The following is a 19,051-nucleotide window of genomic DNA, read 5'->3' as shown; positions in this document are numbered from 1 at the left end:
CAAACTTCGTGGTATTCAGAATTAGATATGCCTACTATTATCTTTGGTGAGTTATTTATTCAAACATTATAATATCTAGCAAACTAGTGAATAATAGTTTATAATAAGAAGTATGTATCAGAATCACCCTTGGAGCTTTTGAAAAAAAACGTACATGCCTGGATTCTTAAATTCTTGATTCAGTAGTATAGAGGCAGGTATCTTAATTTTTTACAAGTTCTACAGGAGATTCAGATTTTGCCACATTTGAAAACTTGATCTTGTCCATACTGTTTCTAGGCTTATGGGCTTTGAGAATCCTATTATTATGTAGTAAATGGACTTAAAAATGTAAGTTATTTCATTGTTATAGAGAATGGTGTACAGTTCCATTTGCTTTCATTTTAATATATAACAAAGGGCCATTTATCAGCATTATGAATTACTAAGTTAATAGAAGCTCATATATTTAGTATGTAGTGACTTTCTGTCTCTTTCTATGAACAATGAACTGCTATGGAAATTGCCCCTCTAGGGGCACCTGGATGGCTCAGTTGGTTAAGCATCTGACTTGGGTTCAGGTCATGCTCTCACAGTTTGCGGTTCAAGCCCCCACGTTGGGCTCTGCACTGAGAACTCAGAACCTGGAGCCCGCTTCAGATTTTGTGTCTCCTTCTCTCTCTCTGTCTCTCTCTCTGTCTCTCTCTCTCTCTCTGTCCCTCCCCTACTTGTGCATGTGCTCACTTGCGCTCTCTCTCTCAAAAATAAATAAATAAGCTGGAAAAAAAGTGGAAATAGACCCTCCAGTATTAAAAATTAGAAAACCAAATAGATGAGACAACTTTTTAAGACATTAAGTAGTAGGCAGTTGAACAGAAAAAAGGAAAACAAGACGAGCCCTACAATTATTCCTGCTTACTGCCTATAGATTGTTTTTAGGTTGCAATTCAGGGAGGGGGACTCAAACAAAGCCTAGTAGTATCACTGAGTTGAGGAAACCAAAATTGGAATTCAGAGAGGCGAAGATGGCTAAAATTGCTGGACAGATTACCAGAAAAAAACACTGCACAGAGGGAAAGTGCTAGAGACTGTTAAAGGGGTCCCCTTTAATCTTTACCTGAATAGTGATCTGACATGTGTGGGGCAGATCTGCACAAGATGGGGGGGGGGGGGGCAGAATTACTGGAAAACAGAAAGTCAGACAATTTTAAAAATTCATACATGGCTAGGACCAGTTTGCATCTACACCAGTAAGAGTAAAAAGATACTGTAATGCAGGGAGCATCAAGTAGAATCCTTAGAATAGTACCACCTGAATTATACCTAGACTGAATACTGCTCTGCACCTGACATAAAAAGCTTAAAATGAAGCCTTCAAAGGACAAAGATGATCCCACATAAGTTAACAAATGCCAGAATGAAGTCCCAGCACTTTTTAAAGGAACACAACAAAATTCACCCAAAAATATAAATTTCAATTAAATTTCAATATGCTATTTCAAGATAACATTCAATAAAAAGTTACCAACTATGCAGAGAAGAAGAAAAATGCGACCCATACCCTGAAGGAATATTAATAAAAACAGACCTGTTCCACCACTCCCGTTTCTTCCGATCACATGGTAAGGGGTGAGAAAGCAAGGTAGGGAAATGGAGCACACCTTCTCTTCTGTCAGGAACTTCATCAGCTTCACTATTCCTACCCTCAAAAAAGAGGGTTCTGAATAATAACCAGGTGATCTCCAAGGTCAGAAAGACTCAAAGTGACAGAGATGGAAATAATCAGACAAGAGTGTGATAATTGCTGTGTCAGTATAGAGACATTGATTAGATACAGTCGATAAACATGGACCATAAAAATAAGCAATAAATTGGATTTCATCAAAACCTTTACTCTGCAGTAAGATACTGTTAGAATAAAAAGGCAAGACAGACTGGGACAAAATATTTGTCAAGCATATATTTAATAAAGATTATATCCAGAATATATAAAGTCTCTTAAAACTCAATAATTAAAAGATAAATCAATAGATTTATAAGATAGATTTAAAAGATAAACTCAATAATTAAAAGATAATAGGGGAAGATGGTGGAGTAGGAGGACCCTAAGCTCACCTTGTCCCATGGATATAACTAGATAATACATCAGTATAAATAACCAGAAAACTACCCAAAGACTGGCAGAACAAACTCCACAACCAAAGATACAGAGGAGGCCACATTGAATAGGGGAGGAAGGGCAGAGACATGGAGGTGAGGAGAAGGGAGAGAAACAAACTATCCCCATAACATTTGGCTTTGAAAACAAAAAGGCCAAATTTCACGAGTTCTTACAACCAGTAGGACTTAATACTAGCAAACTGAATCCAACAACATGTTAAAAATCATCCACGTGATCAAGTGGGATTTATTCCTGGGTTGCCAGGGTGGTTTAATAATCTCAAATCAATCAACCTGATACACCACATTAATAAAAGAAAGGATAAGAACCTCCATGATCATTTCAATAGATGCAGAAAAAGCATTCGACAAAGTACAATATACATTCATGATAAAAGCCCTCAACAAAATAGATTTAGAGGGAACAAACCTCAACATAATAAAGGCCATATATGAAAAACCCACAACTAACATCATACTCAATGGGAAAAAAACAGAGGTTTTCCTCTATGGTCAGCAGCAAGACAGGGATGTCCACTCTCACCATTACTATTTAACATAGTACTGGAAATCCTAGCCACAGTAATAAGACACCAAGAAGAAAACGTCCAAATCAGCAATGAAGAAGTAGAACTTTCACTATTTGCAGATGACGTGATACTCTACATAGAAAACCCAAAGACTCCACCAAAAAATTGCCAGACACACAAATTCAGTAAAGTTGCAGGATACAAAATCAATGTACAGAAATCTGTTGCATTTCTATACACCAATAATGAAGCAACAGAAAGAGAAATCAGGGAATCAATCCTATTTACAAATCAGGGAATCAATCCTATTTACAATTGTACCAAAAACCATGAGATACCTATGAATAAACCTGACCAAAGAGGCAAAAGACCTGAAATTGAAGATGACACAAAGAAATGGAAAAACATCCTACGCTCATGGATTGGAAGAACAAATACTGTTAAATGTCTAGACTGCCCAAAGCAGTCTAAACATTTAATGCAATCCCTATCAAAAAACCGACAGCATTTTTCACAGAGCTAGGACAAGCAATCCTAAAATTTATGTGGAACCACAAAAGACCCTGAATAGCCAACGCAACGTTGAAAAAGAAGCAAAGCTGAAGGCATCATAATTCTGGAGTTCAAATTATATTACCAAGCTGCAGTGGTCAAAACAATATGGTACTGGCACAAAAGTAGACAAGTAGGTCAATGGAGCAGAATAGAAAACTCCAAAAGGAGTCCACAACTATGTGAGCAATTAATCTTCGACAAAGCAATAAAGAATATGCAATGGGAAATAGTGTCTTCAACAAATGGTATTTGGAAATTGGAACAACAACATGCAGAAGAATCAAACTGGACTACTTTTTTATACTGTACACAAAATGGATTAAATGTGAGGCTTGAAAACAAAAATCACACAGGAGAACACCTGAAACTAATATTACACTGTATGTTAGTTAGCTAACTGGAATTTAAACACTTAAAAAAATTAATTACATAAACTAAAGCACACACACATACACAAAATATGCTCACAGTACACATGTGACTTGCCTAGCCTTTTACTTGTGATACTAATTCAGAAACAGAAAGACAGAAAAAACAAAAAATAAGCACTCTCAGACAAAGCTTTGATGTGTAAAATTTAGCTTGAAGACTTCAGCATTCCTTTTCTTCACTTTTTCCCCAACCATGATGTGTGCCTGTTCCTGAAAGCTCTTCTCCCCTATGACTCCAAAACTCTTGAGGCTTTGCTCCAGAAAGAATTTAACGGGTTTACTTGCAGGATTGGTTTTGTTTGTATTTTGTTTTGTTTTTTGGCTCTATCAAAATATTTTTAGCAGCAAGGTCAAATAAAAGGAAAATTTGTGGTCTGGGGAGCCCTACAGAGAGCTCCTGAGGGTCACACAGTATTGTAGTTACTCACCTTATTTACCTTTAAAGAAAATCATGAGAAAAGTAAATCTGACCAAGGTGTCTTAATGCCAGCAGAGGAAGTGTATAGTACTGTACAAGGACTTAGGAGGAGGACTGAAGGGCTCATTTAGCTGTGAGTGACTCTGCAACCCACAGTGACTCCTGGGTCTTTGAGTGTATCCATTGCGTAGTGCCCTGATGGCTCATGGGAATGCATTAGGGGCAGTCTGGAAGGCTGGAGTGATAAGGTGAGAAGAGGGCTCACTGTATCTTTCTTGCCCCACAGTTAGGAGAATCCTCTCATGGGCCTTCCTTCTCCCCTGTGACATGATGTGCATTCTGTTTTACCTCATCAGCTCCTGAACCTTTCTAATACATCAGGACCTGAGTAGCCAGAGAATGTAGTGGAAGGCAAAGAGGTACTGACTGTAGAAAGAGAACAGGTGTGGAAAGATGAGAAGGGTGAGAGGCCTGAGAGCCTTCCAGGTCTGGGTTTGTAAAACAGTGTCTTTTTGGAGTTTGGGATGAACGAGAATTTGGGGTCCCAGCCATAGGTATGAAGAAGGAAAGAGAGCAAAATGAAAAAAGGAATTGCAAGATTTTTGTGTGCATGAATTATTGGCTATAATTGCTTTTTGGGATAACCAAAATAAAGGTTTAATTTACTTTCCTATTTAAAAAATCCTGGAACTAAAAAAAATCCATGGACTTGGTTCTAGAAGAGCCTGAGAGTGGAGAGTCATAGGAAGTTGTGTCCTCGCCCTTAAAAAAAAAAAGTGGTATTCAGTAAATTATTAGGTACAAAGAAAATAGACCTTCAGTTCACAATGAGGTTTGATTACTTACTTGTTAGAATAGCAAAAATTGAAAAGACTGACCATACCAAGAGTTGGTGATGATGTGATCTCTCACAGAAGAATGATGGAAATGGAAAATGAACACTGTAGAAAACAGCTTACCAGTTTCTTATAAACTTAAACATGTAGTTACCATACAAACTAGTAATTCCACTCCTTTGAAAACATGTCCACACAAAACTTGTACTTTAATGTTTATAGTAGTTTTGTTCATAATAACCCAAACTGGAAACAACTCACATGTCCATCCATAGGTGAGTGGATAAGCAAATTGTGGTATAAGCATTCAATGGAATATAATGCTCAACAGTAAAAAGTAATGAGCTATTTATTGATAGATGCAACAATGTGAAATCTGAAAAGCTGTATGTTAGAGAATGAGACATAAACAACTATGAGTCTTCTTATGTAAAATTCATGAAAAGGAAAAACAGAGTGACAGACAGTAAATCATCAGTTGCCAGTCACTGCAAAGAGGGTACAGGGAAGTTTTCTTTCGGGGGGGGGGGGGGGGAGATACATGATTGTATGTATACATTTGTCAGAATTCATTGGCTTGTATACTGTAACTGGGTAGTTTTGTTTCATGTAAAGTATACTCAATAAAGCCAATGAAAAATTTTTGGTATTACTTTGCTCAAATTAGTACTTTGATATAGCAGTTTATTAACCAGTTCCACCTTGAGTCCATGTGTAGCAACGTTTTGACACTCTTACGTTCCATCCACATAGTTCAACTGGTCAAAATTTGAAGGAAGAATTGGGTATATAGTTACCTGTGAGTTTTATGTTTGTTTGGTTTTCAAACAAGTTCCTAGTTCCTCAAGTATCTCAGAATCCAGGGTAAGGATGGTAAACAGCTAAATATGTGTAGTTTGAAAAATCTCCTCAGGAGTTTTTTTTTTTTTTTTAAAGATCCCTTCCTTCTCTACAAAAGCCAGTATTCTAGAATGCTTTTCTTTTTATTCGGTTGGTTTTATTTTTAAATGAAATTTATAGAGGTGTAATTTATAAACATTAAAATGCACCCATTTTAAGTGTATAGTTGGGGCTGGGACAAGTGTGTACATACTTATGTAACCTACACAGTCATTATATAGAGCACTTACATCACCCAGAAAATTCTGTTATGTCCCTTTACTGTCAATACCCTGGGCCCGAGAAGAACACTGATCTCACTACAGATTAGTTTTGCTCATTCTACAGTTTTGTAAGAATGGTGTCTTACAGTCTCTGTGTTTGTCTTTCTTTACCAAGCATAATGTCTTTTAAGATTCATTTGTGTTAAAAAAAAAAAAAGATTCATTCATATTCTGTCTGTGCTTCATTTTTATGGTTGTGTTCCATTGTATGGCTATATAACACTTCATCTACTTACCTGCTAAAGTATGAATAGTTTTTGTGTGAACATAATTTTTTACCCCATTGCTCTTAGCTAATGCTCAGAAGTGGAATTTCTGGTTGGGATAAGTGTGTGTTAAACTTTACAAGGAACTGGCAAATTGATCGTCAAAGTGATTGTACCAGTTTACCTTCCCATTAAGCAGTGTGTAAGCGTTCCAGTTGCTCTGCATTCTCAGTAGCATTTTACGTTGTTAATCTTTAATGTTAGCCCTTTTAATGAATGTCTAATGTTAGCTCAGTGTGGTTTTAATTTGCATTTCCCTTATGATTAATAATGTTTTGAGTACATTTTTGTGTGCTTGTTGGCCATTCTTATATTTTTTTGGTGAAGGGTCTTCAGATGTTTTGCCTATTTTAAATGGGAGTATCTAACTAATTAAGGAATTGTAGAGATTCTTTGTGCTGCACACCAGTCCTTTATTAGATGTATGTGGCTTGGTTATTTGTTTTTTTTTCATTTTCTTAATGGTATCTTTCAAGGAGCAGAAGTTGTTAATTTATTTTGATACGAAGCCCGTTTTATCACTTTTCTTCTGTGGTGTGTTTGATGTCCTAAGAAATCTTTAACTTCTCCAACGTTGTTAAGATTTTCTCTTTATTTTCTTCTGTAAGTTTTATGGTTTTTGTATGACTCATTCTGATTTAATTTTTGTGCTGTGCATGTGTAGTGCTATCAAAGTTCATTTTTTCATATGACCATCCCTTTGTTCTAGCACCACTGTTGAATAGACTCTTGTATTTCTCCATTAAATTGCCTTTAAATCTTTGTCAAAAGTCAATCAACCATGTATGTCGAAAAGATTTTTAAAATTTGATAGCCTAAATCTTGATATAGCAGGTGTACAATTTTACCCATCAATTTTTTAATGATAATGTTTAAAAAATTTTTATTTAGGCTAGTTTAAAATAAAAGTGATCAGATAACATGATGAACAACTGAATTCTTAAAAATTTTTTAATATAGAGATTAATTCAGTCTCTGCTATTTATGTAACACATTGATTAAAAGATTTTGTTTTGTTTTTCTTCATTGCGGTTTTTTTTTGAAGGTTGGAACTAGATGGAAGGATGTGGTCTCCAAGTGTATCCGATGCCACTTCCAGCCACTGCTTTTGTTTTATGCAAACCCAGATGGCACAGCAGTTTCTACTGAAGATGCACTTAGGCAGGTCATCAACTGGTCACATTATAAATCTGTGGCAGAAAATATGGGTAATTTTCAAAAGTTCTTTTCAATGTTTTTTTTTTAATAGTATCACAATCACACTAAGAATATTAATATACTGAAGATAAAATGAATTTTGAGGATAATTTCAAAATTTAGTTTCAGTAAAACAGAGTTCAGGAAAATTTTATTATTTTGAGTTAATCTTTATAAAGAAGGCTTTCCTCACCGATGGCCTCTAAAGCACCCTCAGGAGTTACCCACTTCTGTGGTCACACAAGCACGGAAGGGGATACTTGGCTGGAAGCTCTTTCTAATGGTGAATATTGAGATTTAAAGTGAGTCACACACAGGAAAAGTCCAAAGGAGCTTACGCCCATTTTTGGATACATTACAAAACATACAGAAATCATTTAAAAATGTCTCCTGGGATGCCTGGGTGGCCTAGTCGGTTAAATGTCTGACTCTTGATTTCAGCTCAGGTTGTGATCTCATGGTAGTGAGATCAAGCCCCGAGTTGGGCTCATGCTGAGCATGCTGAGCTTGGAGCCTGCTTAGTATTCTTGCAGTCCCTCTCTCTGCCCTTCCCCAGCGCACACATGTTCTCTCAAATAATAATGATAATAATAAGGATGCCTGGGTGGCTCAGTTGATTCAGTGTCTGACTCTTGATTTTGGCTCAGGTCATGATCTCATCATTTGTGGGTTCAAGCCCCAAGTTGGGCTCCGTGCTATCAACACAGAGCCTACTTGGGATTCTCTTTCTCTCCCTCTCTCTCGTTGCCCTTACACTCTCCCCTCTCCAAAATGAATAAAATTAAAAAAAAAAAAAAGTCTGGCAAATGTTCTCTTTAAAAATGTATATATATCAGTGTCAATCCTTTGAGTTTGTAAGTGATTGTCTACAGTATTAAAAATGATTCAGGGGGAAAAAAAAAAGAAAATGATTCAGGGGTGCGTGGTTCAGTCAGGGGAGCATGCACCTCTTGATCTCAGGGTTGTGAGTTCGAGTCCCACATTGGGTATAGAGATTACTTAAAAATAAAATCTATAAAAAAATTTCAAACTTCACTTCTTCTGGTGGGGAGGAGGATGGGAATAATACATTTTTGTTTGTCTTTTAAGGATGTGAAAAGCCCATAATTTATAAGTCAGATAATTCAAAAGAGAATGGATTTGGTGATCAGGCAAAACAGAAGGAAATTCAGAAATTTCCAACAGATAATATTTCATCATTTAATCGGAACCACATTCAAACAAGTGGTGGTAGAGGGCCAGGTATGTGTTTAAGTTATCATTTTTATATTGTCCCTGAGTAATTATGCTTCCCCCTTTCTCGTTTACTGAATCTGTAATTCCTGGTAAGTACCATACAGAAGGAGGGTGTTTATTCTTGGCCATGAAGAGAAAATAACTAGATAAAAACATTTTGTCTTTTAACTTAATGCATTTCTCTCAGACTTGTGGTTTTATCTGAACAATTGACTACTATTTGGGTTTCTCCATATATTGACGGCTGTAATAGGCTGGAGGCAATCTGCACTGTTACCAAAGAAAGTCATAATACGGCTTTTCCTTCTAGGAGTTAAATATTAACTTGGAGAGGAAAAACATGAGTTAATAATTTGGTTCATAGGCTAAAATTAAATTTACCATTAGTGAATATAGTAGTAGTTCAGAGTTATTATAGTTGTACTTTATATTTAACTTCATTTTTATTCAACTCTCTGTTACATCATACCACAGATTTAATTTTCACAAACCAGGTTCTGTGACTTGGGTCCACAATGGGACATTGCCACATGGTGTGTGTAGTTATGGTTTAGAAATACGTAAAACTTGAATTGGGTGGATGTTCAGGATGAATTTATAAGCAGCTTTAAAGTACATTAATGAAATAATGTCTAACTATAAAAGTAACCCATTTAATCAAGGGTGGTAGGATCCCGAATTAACAGTTGTCATCAACAAAGAATTACAGGGATGCCTGAGTGGCTTGGTTGGTTAAGCATACAACTCTTGATTTCTACTTAAGTCATGATGTCACAGCCATGGGATTGAGCCCTGTGTCGGGTTCAGTGTGGAGCCTGCCTGGAATATTCTCTCTTTCTCTCTCTCTCTCATAAATTAATAAAAAACAAAAACAAGGAATTACAGTAAATGCTTTTAAAAGTTCTGAATGAGACCATCTTTTACCCTCTGTATTGGTCATACTCTTAGATTAAGCTGTTACCTATTTGTTAAAAGATAACTACTTGTAAGCCCCAAAACTGTATGTGATTACAAACACAAACATTGGACCAGACAACTTGGGTTCATAATCCTGGTTCTACATTTACAAGCTATGTGAACCTGGGAAAGTTTTTAACTTCTCTGTACCTCAGTTTCCTGATCCACAGTGGAGATAGTAGTTGTACCCACCTCAAAGAATTAAATGAGTTAAGACTTAGAATGCTGTCTGACACATAGTGACCACTCAGTTACCTTTAGCTTTTAGTATTTCAATATAAGATCTCTTTACACAAGTTTTTAGGAGCTATATAAGAAGTTCTTAAAGCCAACAGGCATCTCCAGTGTCAGGATAAAAAAAAAGCACATTGAGTTTTTTGGCTTAGGATAAAAATGAGTTCATCGTATACTTATTTTCTTTTTAATATATAACGTGTTAAAAATTTTATATAGTTCAATTTGTACTTTTATTGAGCAATTTGGAAAATGATCTGTATCATTTATAAGAATGGTTTATTTTACAGTTAAGTTAAGTCACAATGATCAAAGGGAAAAAATAAAAGACATTTCCAGAGAATGTGCTTTAAAGGCCATTGAACAGAGAAACTTACTTTCGTCACAAAGGAAGGATTTGGAGAGGGGACCAAGAAAAGATTTGGGCCGACATAGAGGTAAGCTAAGAGCTTATAGTGTTCATTTGAGAAAAGGGGTTGCTAAAATCTTACTTTTAAACTAAATTTTGTAACCTTAATACAAATTAATATAATTTCTTTATTATTTATCATATATACTTATGTACATATTATGTTATATATCTTAGTATGATTTCTTTAATACACCTATTAAATCTATAAAAATAAATTCTGGAGTGTTCTTATTTAATTTTAGCCTGGAATACTTGTGGTTGTTTAGATGTTTTAACTTCCCTTGTAATTATAGATTCACTTCACCCATATGGTACATTCAAACAAGAAGGAAGGTTATAAAATTAAGTGAGGAGAGCTTCTTTTCTTGCAGCTCCTCACCTTTCTTCTGTTTCATCGTTAATAGTGTCCAGTTCATTATGAGCGTGCCTTACACTTTATGGTTTTATCTTCTTTTTGTTATGGACATGCCATTAACTTAAATGATACTGCTAGACTTTAAAAGTTGATTTGAGATTTTTGCTGCAGTGATATCCTTTTACATACACTTTTGTATACTTTTTTTATGTATAGCAATAGCATAAAATTCTTTCAGGAGAATGGCTGGGTTAAGGTATGTATGTTTATTCTTAATTTTGCTGGATGTGGCTCAATTGCTCTCCTAAAAGCCTGAGCCATTCTGCACTCTCACTGACATTGTTTGGATGTCTGTTTTTTCACACCCTCAGCAGCAGTTGGTTTAACAAACTTTTAAACCTTTACCAATATAAGAAGTAGAAAATACTCTTGTTGTTATGATTTTCATTAATTATGAATGAGACAAAATACTGTTTGTTTTTTTTTTTAATTTTTTTTAACGTTTATTTTATTTTTGAGACAGAGAGAGACAGAGCATGAACGGGGGAGGGGCAGAGAGAGAGGGAGACACAGAATCGGAAACAGGCTCCAGGCTCTGAGCCATCAGCCCAGAGCCCGACGTGGGGCTCAAACTCACGGACCGTGAGACCGTGACCTTAGCTGAAGTCGGACACTTAACCGACTGAGCCACCCAGGCGCCCCTAAAGTACTGTTTTTTTAAAAAATATATTTAAGTTAAATTACATTAAAGTATTTAAATTTTTTTAGATCTTATGATCTACCTTAGAGATCATTTTTTAAAATCAATATATAACCACTTATCTTATAAATGCCTCTCATGAAGGATAGAGAATGAAAAAACACTTTGTAACTTCAAACCTCCATGTGATATACTATAAATCTTATTGTTTACTTATTACTGCTTAACATTTCTTTACAAACAAGGTGTTTGACTTGTGACTGAGAAATGTCTCTGAAGAGTACTCATTTGTATCTTCATTTGATTATTTATTTTTAAAGATTTGGTTGATGAAGACCTTCCACATTTCAAGTCTGGATCACCTCCTGCCCCAAATGGCTTTAGGCAATATGGAAATCCACATCTATATCATAGTCAAGGAAAAGGACCATATAAGCATGACCGAGTTGCCCATCAGAGTCGAGCTTCTGCACAAATACTGAGTTCAAGTAAATCCCAGATTCTTGCCCCGGGAGAGAAAGTTACTGGCAAAGTTAAGAGTGACAGTGGCACTGGATATGATACAGACAGCAGCCAAGATTCTAGGGATAAAGGAAGCAGTTACAGTGGCAGCAGTAAAAGCCGGAACCGAGGTTGGAAACCCATGAGGGAAACATTAAATGTTGATAGTATTTTTAATGAAAGTGAAAAAAGGCAACATAGTCCAAGACATAAATCAAATATCAGTAACAAACCTAAATGTAGCAAAGATCAGAGTTTTAACAATTGGCCAAAGGAGAACCCAAAGCAGAAGTGTTTAATGACCATATACGAAGATGAAATGAAGCAGGAAATAGGAGGCAGGAGTTCCCTTGAATCAAATGGAAAAGGAGCAGAGAAAAATAAAGGCCTCAAAGAGACTAAAGTTTACGGTGACAACTGGCAGATGCAGAGGACTGAGTCTGGATACGAAAGTAGTGATCATGTCAGTAATGGATCTGCTAATTTGGATTCACCTGTTATCGATGGAAATGGTACAGTAATGGATATCAGTGGTGTTAAAGAAACAGCATCCTGCAGGTAATGCACAAATTAAATGAATGCTTTTCCCCCATCATTTTCTCTTGTTAGTTATTATGAAGTGATTTTCAAAGTCTGAGGTCAATAAAGTGTAATGGAAAGAGCTTGACTTTAGAATGAAGAAACCTGGGATATCACAAGTTATTTGATATTTCACGTTTCTGTTTTTAATAGTTACCTCCTGATTCTGAAAATAACTTTATTTTTAGGAACTTTTAGAAGTACAGAAATACATTATCATTGTTGCCACTGATAAGAATTAATATATACTACAGGTTTTCTTTTTTTTTTAATTTTTTAATGTTTTTATTTATTTTTGAGACAGAGAGAGACAGAGCATGAACAGGGGAGGGGCAGAGAGAGAGGGAGGCACAGAAGCCAAAATAGACTCCAAGCTCTGAGCTGTCAGCACAGAGCCTGACGCGGAGCTCGAACTCACGGACCGTGAGATCATGACCTGAGCTGAGGTGGGATGCTTAACCGACTGAACCACCCAGGCGCCTCTATACTACAGGTTTTCCAGTGTAGATTTAAATTGGTTGCATCTCTGTCATCAAGCTAATTATTTAATTCTTCAATCTATTTAATGTTCATTATCCCATCTCTAACATCTATAACTCAGAAGTAGGGATATTTTCTACTTTCATAGCCAATTCCATGGAAGAGATATTTTTCCTTTAGCAAGTATAAAAGAATACAGCCAAATAACTAAGTTTGTGTTCAATTAATTCTGAATACATTTTTATGTTTCTGTTAGAAGCACATTTGCCCTTTCCTGTGTAACCTCTAAAACACATCCACAGCTTAAATGGTGGATTTCTTACATCAGTCTAGCCACAATTTCTGCTTTTAATCCAAGTAAAACATCTTAATTTGTTATTAGCTGGTGTTTTACCACATTTATTATTAAAAAGCCAGATTCACAAAAATCAACTGCTTGTATTATATTAAATAATCATTGCCATAAAGACTTAGGATGGCAGGGCAATTTCATAACACTTCTTGGAAAGGGGTAGCCTAGGGTAGTAGAAAGGTCAGGACTTTGTAACCAGATAGTCTTGGATTTTAAGTATTGGGCAAATTAATTTGACTTTGACAGCCTTAATCTTCTGTTGTAAAATGAGGATGATAGCTACTTTTAAGTGTTGCTGTGAGATGTAAATTAAATAATGTACATTAATCCCCTAGAACAGCACATGGCATATAATAATTCTTTAACAAGTATTATTTCCTTTTTCTTAGATTCTAACTAAAATAATCCACGATAGCTGATGTACTTGGTGTGTGTTTTGTTCTGTTTTCTAGTGACCAGGTTAAAACAAGCAACCTAAATATAGAATATATCAACTGTTCCTCCCAACAGAGCAAAAACTACTTGGAAGGTAAAATTTTATTTAAATATATTGTAATAGTAGCTGTAAAGAATAAGTTGTGGTAATAAGAGTAAAGAAGCTAGGAACAGTGCTATTACTGGTAAGGTTACGAGTAATGAGCAAGTTGGGAGAATTCATGCTTGAAGGCTTTTAAAGGATGGGGATAGCTAGTTCAGGGACTGGGCCAAGAGGGGAATGTGTCAGTCAGGATAGGCTAAGCTCTCGGCTACACAGTGGTAACAACTTCAAGATCTCAGTGTGCCAGCACACATTTGTGTTTTGCTCATGATACATGACCAGTGGAGGTCAGTATGGAGTCCTTCCTAGAAGTCACTCAGGGTCCCAGGCTAATGAGACTACATCTCCACAGATGTTTCTCTGATCCTTGCAGTATTGTGGGGAGAGGAGATTGAAGGAGGACACAAGAATCACGCCTGAGCTCTTAAAACTTCAACCCAGAAATGATGAATGTACTTTCACTCACATCTTGGCCAAGGCATGTCTCACAGCCAAGCCTAATTTCAAAGAGGGTGGAAAAGAGCAGTCTTAATAGTGCCTGGAAGGTGAACTGAAATATGCATGAACAGTCCTGATGTCTACCACAGGAGTTGACAGGATAGAAAAATGGATAAACACCCTGTTAGAAAAGTTCAGTTTGGAAACAGTAATTATATTCATGGTGTGGGGCATTATTATAGGTGATCTGTTACTCATACATAGCCCAGAAACAAAATTAGATGTTATGAATGTGTGTAGAATTCAGGTTGCCATTGAAAGGATATAGCTGAAGGATCTGGGGGAGAAGGATCAAGGAAAATGATAAGCAAGGGGATTATTCAGGTTGCAATCAAAGACCATATTTTCAAATGTTAGAATTCAGAGGATTAGAAAAGGTAATTTTTCACAATAAAAAATAGCCATGAAGAACAAATTTTTAGTTTGTTTTTTAATCTTTATCATTCTTAAGGCTTTTGTGGAGATTATTTTAAGGTTACAGACATTGAATATGATGAAATGTTAAATTATGTTGTTTTTATCAAATGGTATAATATCAGAAGGAAACACTTATATTAAGGAAATAACCTTCCTTTCCTATATAAAATGTCTCGCCTGTTTAAAAATCTGATAAAAGTCTGGTAACCAAGTATTACAGGAAGCAGTAAAGGGTTGGCCAGAAATCAACAGCAGAAGTCGGTGAAATTGAACAATAAGTGCAAGTTCAGTACTTTTTACAAAATTATGCTTGCTTCCTGATAGTAATAAAAACACAGGTCATAGAGATTGTGATGGTCAAGAATGTATTGCTGTAAGAGCTTTGTAGTGGGCTTCCCCATTTAATATCAAAGCATATGTATATAACCTACATGAGAATATTTTTTTATTGTGGTAAAATACACATTACAGGGTTGCCATTCTAACCATTTTGAAGTGGCAGTTGAGTGGTAGTAAGAACGTTCACATTGCTGTGCAGCCATCACTACCATCCATCTCCAGAACTCTTTCAACTTCTCAAACTTAAATTCTTGTACTCAGTAAAAAGCTCTCCATTTCCCCCTCCCTCCCAGCCCCCAGCAACCACCATTCTACTTTCTATCTCTATGAATTTGACTACTCTGGGTACCCCAGATAAGTGGAATCATACAGTATTTGTTTGTGTGTGTGTGTGTGTGTGTGTGTGTGTGTGTGTGTCTGGCTTATTTCACTTAACATAATGTCTTTGAAGTTCATCCATGTTGTGGCACGTGTCAAAATTTTATTTCTTTTTAAAGGCTGAATAATTATACATTGTATAACACAACACATTTTGTTTATCCATTCATCTATTGATGGACATTTGGGTTGTTTCTATCTTTTGGGTATAGTGAGTAATGCTCCTGTGAACATTGGTGTACAAATATCTGAGAATTCCTGCTTTCAGTTCTTTTGAGTATGTACCAAGAAGTGCAATTGCTGGATTCTTTGGTAATTATGTGTTGTTGTTGTGGTTTGTTTTCTTTTTTTGAGGAACCACCACACTGTTTTCAACAGCAGCTGCACCATTTTACATTCCCACCAGCCATGCACAAGGGTCCCAACTTCTCTATATTTCACCAACATTTGTTGTTCTCTGGGGTTTTGTTTTGTTTTGATAATTACCATCACTAATGGGTATGAAGTAGGTTTCTTATTGTGGTTTTATGTAACCCACTTATTTAACTACATAAATTGTATTATGTTAAAATTATTTCTTATTTAACAAACTTCAGAATCTACCAGAATTCTCTCACCTGGTCTTTGCCTTGAGGATCTTTGTTAATGCCCCTGCCCATGGTGTCTCTATGGATTCCCCTTCCCTACTCTTTGAGAACATTTTTAAATAGTATAGGTGTTTTTTTCCCCAAGCTAAACACATTCCCTGTGTGGATTTTTGTTTTAAGTAAGGCACAGTTTAATTTAATTCTTTGTGATTTGGTATGGTTTCCTTGGCTTTGTCCTATTTCTTTATAAAATGGGGGCACACTTACAGTATTGACCTAAAGAATTGCTTTCTGTTATATGCTATAAGACTTAGAAAGTTAAGGAGCTTTAGAAATTTTTTACTTTCTTATTTATGATGTTTGAGTCAGTTTTTAATATTAGCCTGTACAAGTTTATTTGATGTTAGAGAACCAAGAATCTACAGTAGTGCCATGCCATAGTAATTATTTCATTGATGTTTTTTCATTGACAAAGATACATAGATTTCTCTGCCTATGTCATGGTTTTTGCTGCCTAAAGCTATTGTCCAGATACACTGTTGGAATTTCACAGTGCCATTTAGATTATTTTAGCTCCACTTTTAAAATGGGTCACTAATCAGGAGAATTTCAAATGCCTTAAATTACATTCAAGACAGAAGAAATTATATGTTCACATGGTCAGGAGAAAGTATCACATTGGAAGAATACAGGTAGTTTAGTGTATGCAAGGCTGAGTGCATGTGTGGAAGTTGTCAGATGACAGATAGAGGGTAGATAGAAGCCAAATCATGATGAAACTTTTATGCTATTTTTAAATTCTTCAGTAAGTGGAAAGGCAGCAGAGGACAAGAAGAGTAATACACTCCAGTCTGCATTTTAGAAAGCCTCTGGTGGCAATGTAGAGGGTGAGTTCGGAGCAGTGGGAGAAAAATTAGATGACTACTTTAACAGCCTGGAGTGAAAGGGTGAGGGCATAAACTAAGACAGTACCAGTGTCAGAAGAGAAGATTTGAGTTTGTAAGAATTTGTAGACAATGGAGTCAGCTTTTATGACAGATGTACAAAAGGGAGGAAAAGGAGGAAGCTGTATTTGTGACTTACATAAATAGTTACACCACTTACCAAATCAAAGAATATAGAAAGAAGAAACAACTTTCAGGGGATGAAAGGAGATGCCCAATGTATTTTGGGATTGTTTTGTTTATCATCTGGGTTAAATAGATGTATTAGCCAGTTAGGGACATATGTCTACAATTTAGGAGAGATTATGTACTGGGTAACCAGCCACATATATGGGAGTTGACATCACTCAGAAAAACTGGAGATTTCAGAGCAAAAAGTAGAGGAAAAAAGTTGGGGTTTGCTAAGAGAATGAACTAAGGATAGAGAGAAGGAGCAACTTTGGGAAAGTATGGGGAAGAGCTAAAGGTATGAGAAAATACAGGACATAAGATTATCACAGGGAAACCAGGAAAATGGGGAGCTTCAAGAAGACAAGTGGTCACAAATTAAGCAAAATAAGGATTAAAAAGCACAGGTTTGATTTAGCGGTAAGTCATTAGTGAAAGAGTAAAAAGCAGTGTTAGAAGGACATTCGAAATAGAAGCAAGCTGAGGTAGGACTGAAGTATTATTGAGAAGTAAAGGGCCATGATGTTTCTAACTTAAAATGGCTCAGAGGTGCCTGGGTGGCTCAGTTTGTTAAGCATCTGATTTCGGCTCAGGTCATGATCTCGCGGTTTGTGAGTTCAAGCCCCACGTTGGGCTCTGTGCTGACAGCTCAGAGCCTAGAGCCTGCTTCAGATTCTGTGTCTTCCTCTCTCTCTGCCCTTACCCCACTTGTGCTCTGTCTCTCTCTATCAAAAATAAATAAATGTAAAAAAAAATTGCTCAGAAAAAAATGGAGCAAAATGTTAATAGGTGAATCTGGGTAAAGATATACAGGTATTCTTTGCACTAGTTTTAATCTTTCAATTTTTCTGGACTTTTTGACATTTTCAAATAAAACGTCTTAAGAAATTACAGTAGAATAATAAGTTAGTAAAAGAGAAGTAAAGAAATGGATTTAGCACATATCTCTCCAGACCTTTGCTGTGAATAGCGAAGAAGCAGTACCTAGAGGAGAAAGATGAAACCAAGAGCTTAGTTTTGCATTTAGGTTATGGAGGGTAAGGAACTAATGATGTACAGAGGAAGAAAAAGGTGTGAAGATAAGAATAGAACAGAACAGTAATTGGTGGAATAAGATCTCTGGAGGCAGAGTGGAAAAAGAAACAAAGAAGGTAAAGAAACAGGCCAGTTAAAGTTTTGTGATTTTTCCAAAGTATTCAAATTTTATTTACAAAATTTTTGTTTTATTGTAAATCAGATCATTGATTGGATTATTGCTCTTGAATGTGTTTAGGCTTTGTAATAGTAGTGCTCATGTTATATTTTGAAATCTCCCTATACAACAAGAGTGAAGATTACATTGTCTAGACCAGCAGTTTGGTTTTATTGCTACCTAAGCCTGTTTTAAACCAGGGTCATCTTTTCAGATGAAGTATATATTTTGATTTCTTAACTATTGGGCTTTTTAAAAATACAGTATCAAAATTAGCATTATTAGTTTAAACCTTGGTGTTGTCCTCTGTGCCAAGTGTAAAAATTGAACTATTTTGGTTTGCAAAGGACCTGGAGCCAAAATTCCCAGTAAAGACACATGGATGTCTAGGTCAGCAGAAGAGAAAAATAACACATCTATTTTTAAGTTAGTTGGAATTCTGAAGTCAAACCACTTGGTTGCATGCCTGCCATAGTGACATGAAAATTTCAAACATATTTATAAGACCTCTGCTGCCTCCTGCTGTCTGTTGTACATACTTGAATAGTAAAGAGTTCTTTAAGAATTAAGTATTTTTTTCTGGTGTTTGTGAATAATAAACTTGAAATTAGGGTAAGAAGTAAACATTCTGAAGTTAAAATCAAAGTGA

At 35.9% G+C, this 19,051-nt stretch overlaps 1 protein-coding gene across 2 annotated transcripts in view; it reads left to right on the top strand.

The window, feature by feature from the left end:
- USP53 (ubiquitin specific peptidase 53) overlaps window positions 1-19,051 on the top strand; it is a 65,743-nt gene that overhangs the window by 37,955 nt on the left and 8,737 nt on the right. For both annotated transcript variants that reach the window (XM_011281670.4, XM_011281669.4), the window contains 5 exons: window positions 7,384-7,546; window positions 8,625-8,777; window positions 10,253-10,399; window positions 11,750-12,488; window positions 13,794-13,870. In XM_011281670.4, the coding sequence (XP_011279972.1) occupies window positions 7,384-7,546; window positions 8,625-8,777; window positions 10,253-10,399; window positions 11,750-12,488; window positions 13,794-13,870 (1,279 nt within the window). The remainder of the gene's footprint in view (window positions 1-7,383; window positions 7,547-8,624; window positions 8,778-10,252; window positions 10,400-11,749; window positions 12,489-13,793; window positions 13,871-19,051) is intronic.

The sequence above is a fragment of the Felis catus genome, chromosome B1, assembly GCF_018350175.1.
Source record: "Felis catus isolate Fca126 chromosome B1, F.catus_Fca126_mat1.0, whole genome shotgun sequence".
NCBI lineage: Eukaryota > Metazoa > Chordata > Mammalia > Carnivora > Felidae > Felis > Felis catus.
This window is presented reverse-complemented; position numbering and strand designations above follow the sequence as displayed.